At 40.9% G+C, this 4,458-nt stretch overlaps 1 protein-coding gene across 4 annotated transcripts in view; it reads left to right on the top strand.

The window, feature by feature from the left end:
* The window catches only part of LOC121545211 (gamma-aminobutyric acid receptor subunit beta-3), a 52,600-nt gene that overhangs the window by 20,269 nt on the left and 27,873 nt on the right, over positions 1-4,458 (top strand). For 2 of the 4 annotated variants that reach the window (XM_041855686.2, XM_041855685.2), the window contains exons 2-4: positions 2,397-2,444; positions 3,118-3,209; positions 3,348-3,415. In XM_041855686.2, the coding sequence (XP_041711620.1) occupies positions 2,397-2,444; positions 3,118-3,209; positions 3,348-3,415 (208 nt within the window). Of the gene's footprint in view, positions 1-2,396; positions 2,445-2,733; positions 3,034-3,117; positions 3,210-3,347; positions 3,416-4,458 lie in introns of those variants that run through there. The other 2 variants (XM_041855687.2, XM_041855688.2) reach the window with 2 other exon arrangements.

Raw genomic sequence — 4,458 nt, 5'->3', positions numbered from 1 at the left:
GAGAATGAACGCACTGAAATAGTTAAAGAAGGATCGCAATAAATCAATGTCTATCAAAAAGTGTGATTACACAATCTTCCTGAAAAAAGCAACCTTTCTTTTTTTATTTTCTTTTTTTTTTACAGTTAGCCTACATCAAACAAAGTCGATATATCGATTGCCATAAGAGGGTACTCTAACTCCATATTTTTTGACAGAACATTATGCTGACTAATCATATGTCACGCTATTCAATTTCAAAACATTTTTACATTACAATCAATAGTTGACAGTTAAGTTTGACAGATCTATAATACCTGAATTATTTGCACCAAGTAGACACATGTTGCACTGTCTTGTAAATTGCTAGGTATATCTGAGTTATTTCAGTGGTGCTGAGTTTCAGCCCCATGTTTGAACTGTACAGCTCTGTCCCCATAGTGCGTTCTGAACCTACTGTACAGTGGGGAAAAAAAGTATTTAGTCAGCCACTATTTGTGCAAGTTCTCCCACTTAAAAAGATGAGAGAGGCCTGTAATTTTCATCATAGGTACACGTCAACTATGAAAGACAAATTGAGAAAAAAATATCCAGAAAATCACATTGTAGGATTTTTTATGAATTTATTTGCAAATTATGGTGGAAAATAAGTATTTGGTCACCTACAAACAAGCAAGATTTCTGGCTCTCACAGACCTGTAACTTCTTCTTTAAGAGGCTCCTCTGTCCTCCACTCGTTACCTGTGTAATGGCATCTGTTTGAACTTGTTATCAGTATAAAAGACACCTGTCCACAACCTCAAACAGTCACACTCCAAACTCCACTATGGCCAAGACCAAAGAGCTGACAAAGGACACCAGAAACAAAATTGTAGACCTGCACCAGGCTGGGAAGACTGAATCTGCAATAGGTAAGCAGCTTGGTTTGAAGAAATCAACTGTGGGAGCAATTATTAGGAAATGGAAGACATACAAGACCACTGATAATCTCCCTCGATCTGGGGCTCCACGCAAGATCTCACCCCGTAGGGTCAAAATGATCACAAGAACGGTGAGCAAAAATCCCAGAACCACACGGGGGACCTAGTGAATGACCTGCAGAGAGCTGGGACCAAAGTAACAAAGCCTACCATCAGTAACACACTACACCGCCAGGGACTCAAATCCTGCAGTGCAAGACGTGTCCGCCTGCTTAAGCCAGTACATGTCCAGGCCCGTCTGAAGTTTGCTAGAGTGCATTTGGATGATCCAGAAGAGGATTGGGAGAATGTCATATGGTCAGATGAAATCAAAATAGAACTTTTTGGTAAAAACTCAACTCGTCGCGTTTGGAGGACAAAGAATGCTGAGTTGCATCCAAAGAACACCATACCTACTGTGAAGTATGGGGGTGGAAACATCATGCTTTGGGGGCTGTTTTTCTGCAAAGGTACCAGACGACTGATCCGTAGTAAAGGAAAGAATGAATGGGGCCATGTATCGTGAGATTTTGAGTGAAACCTCCTTCCATCAGCAAGGGCATTGGAAGATGAAACGGTCTGGGTCTTTCAGCATGACAATGATCCCAAACACACCGCCGGACGAAGGAGTGGCTTCGTAAGAAGTCATTTCAAGGTCCTGGAGTGGCCCTAGCCAGTCTCCTGATCTCAACCCCACTAGAAAATCTTTGGAGGGAGTTGAAAGTCTGTGTTGCCCAGCGACAGACCTCAAAACATCACTGCTCTAGAGGAGATCTGCATGGAGGAATGGGCCAAAATACCAGCAACAGTGTGTGAAAACCTTGTGAAGCACTTACAGAAAATGTTTGACCTGTGTCATTGCCAACAAAGGGTATATAACAAAGTATTGAGAAACTTTTGTTATTGACCAAATACTTATTTTCCACCATAATTTGCAAATAAATTCATTAAAATCCTACAATGTGATTTTCTGGATTTTTTTCTTCTCATTTGTCTGTCACAGTTGACGTGTACCTATGATGAAAATTACAGGCCTCTCTCATCTTTTTAAGTGGGAGAACTTGCACAATTGGTGGCTGACTAAATACTTTTTTTCCCCACTGTAATTCCATCGGGTGGTGCTGTCCAAGGTGCTGAAACAAACTTGCTCCTGGAAAATACTTATTCCTAAAGTACAATGCTTATCATATAAAGCACTTCCAATGTTTGGGAAAGAGAGTACGCCAAGTGTGTCCTATTATAAGAACATCACATGGTCCATAAACAATTAACCCACTGCATACCCTCCACTATATCTTCGCCTAAAACTAAATATACATAATACAGACTTTACACTGTGTTGTATGTTGCCAGGTGTGAGTTATCACCGTATATATAAATCATAATCATTATGTGTGACTGTGCAGGTGTAAATGAAAGTGTTATACTGAGTCATATTTCCTCTTGTTTTTTCCCCAGGAATGCAGTCGATGGAAACAAGAAGTTGTTTGCAATCTATGATACCAGGTAAGTCAATTAGTCAGTTAGAATGACAGTCCCCACGGGCTCGAGAGGTCGATTCTGATTATTGAATAGGGCTTGGAGGAAGGAGAACAAACCCCTGATGACACGTTGCATCAGGTATAGCAATTCAGTCTAGGCCTATATCTATTTGGCCCAATATATGTGAAATCTTATAGTGATTAGAACATATTCAGGTTTATAGTCAATTAGATGAATATCTGGAGTAAGAGGGGTTGGCTCCAATCCAAGCAAGTACCTTTACCGCCTCCACCGGTGGCGTCCTTGACAGTAGCCTATATACATTTCAGTTAGGAGTATAGTTCCTTCATGTCTCCCCGTTGCATAGAGAGAGAGGAGAGAAATCCAAAATACGAGTGATGTCAAACCAAACAGATCTGAATGGTCTCAAAAGCCAACGACTTCCTCCACGAGAACTTGCTAATGGAATACTCTAATTTGTAAACATATTGTACCGTTTTTGCGTTGCACGTTTTTCACCAAAACAGTAAGGAATGTGGGCTTTTCTGAGTGGAAAATTATTTAGTGTTCTTTCAGCACCAGTGATTGTAGCTGTCGTGTGTTGCGCACAAAGGTGAGTGATTTCTCTAGTAAAAGTGTGACTGAAAAACGAACGTGCAATTTTGTAGTAAACAGAATCGTTTTGTTGTTGTTTCAGCGTGAATGAACCAGGGAACATGTCGTTCGTGAAAGAGACGGTGGACAAACTATTAAAGGGATATGATATTCGTCTTCGACCAGACTTTGGAGGTACGTTTTCAAAAGTGGGGCAACCATATTGCAGCATGTCCATGTTTACTATGCAGATTCGCTCATCTTGGGCTCATATTGCAGCCATTTTTCAAATTCACTGTCATTGTAAATGATACCATTGTATTTGTATTGCAGGGGCCCCTGTTGCAGTTGGCATGAGTATAGATGTGGCGAGCATAGACATGGTATCCGAAGTCAACATGGTGAGTGAACTCCCCCCCACACACACAAAATCATGAAATAATGTCCGATAGTTAGAGTTATTGTGAGCCTAACTATGTTTCACAATGTTTGTATTCGGCCAATATCACTTCAGATACCGGCCGCTGTCCATCAGACTAGTGCTGAAACATATGGTCTATATTTAGGATGCCGGAGTGGTACTCTGCTCTCTTTTGTCAGTTGTGTTGTTTTGTTTGTGTTTTTTTACTGTAACTCAATTAACATTTCTGGGTCATTCTCCCCTTGATCTTGTTCATCAGTTGTCCTAACTGTATTGGTTGTGGCATTGGAAAGTGAAAAGTACAGTTTGTTCAGCAACTCCAGCACTTCAAAGAGGAGCTTAGACATGGGCATTCTCTCTCTCTCTCTCTCTCTCTCTCTCTCTCTCTCTCTCTCTCTCTATTCAATTTTCTTTATTGACATGATATAACAATGTACATATTGCCAAAGCTTACTTTGGAGATTTACAATATGAACATAATAAAAATAATAATAATCAATATTGTCAACGGGACAACAGTAACAACAATGATCAAGGGTCAAAATAACCATACATTGAACAATAACAATAACAATGGCATAGAGGACACTGTACCTCATCAGGCAGCAATGTAGTGCGCTGCCAACCCACAGCTCTCTGCGTCCTCCCCCAACAGGACAGGTAGCCTATTCTCATCAGAGAGGTCTTTGAAAGGGTTTCTCTCTCTCTCTCTCTCTCTCTCTCTCTCTCTCTCTCTCTCTCTCTCTCCGCTCTCTCTCAATCTCTTCTATTTCTCTCTCTCTAAATCTCGTCTATTTCTCTCTCTCTAAATCTCTTCTATTTCTCTCTCTCTAAATCTCTTCTATTTCTCTCTCTCTCTTTTTCTCCATCTCTCTCTCTCTCTCTCTCTCTCTCTCTCTCTCTCTCTCTCTCTCTCTCTCTCTCTCTCTCTCTCTCTCTCTCTCTCTCTCTCTCTCTCTCTCTCTCTCTCTCTCTCTCTCTCTCTCTCTCTCTCTCTCACTCTCACACACACACACACACACA

This window comes from Coregonus clupeaformis, chromosome 29, assembly GCF_020615455.1.
Source record: "Coregonus clupeaformis isolate EN_2021a chromosome 29, ASM2061545v1, whole genome shotgun sequence".
NCBI lineage: Eukaryota > Metazoa > Chordata > Actinopteri > Salmoniformes > Salmonidae > Coregonus > Coregonus clupeaformis.
This window is presented reverse-complemented; position numbering and strand designations above follow the sequence as displayed.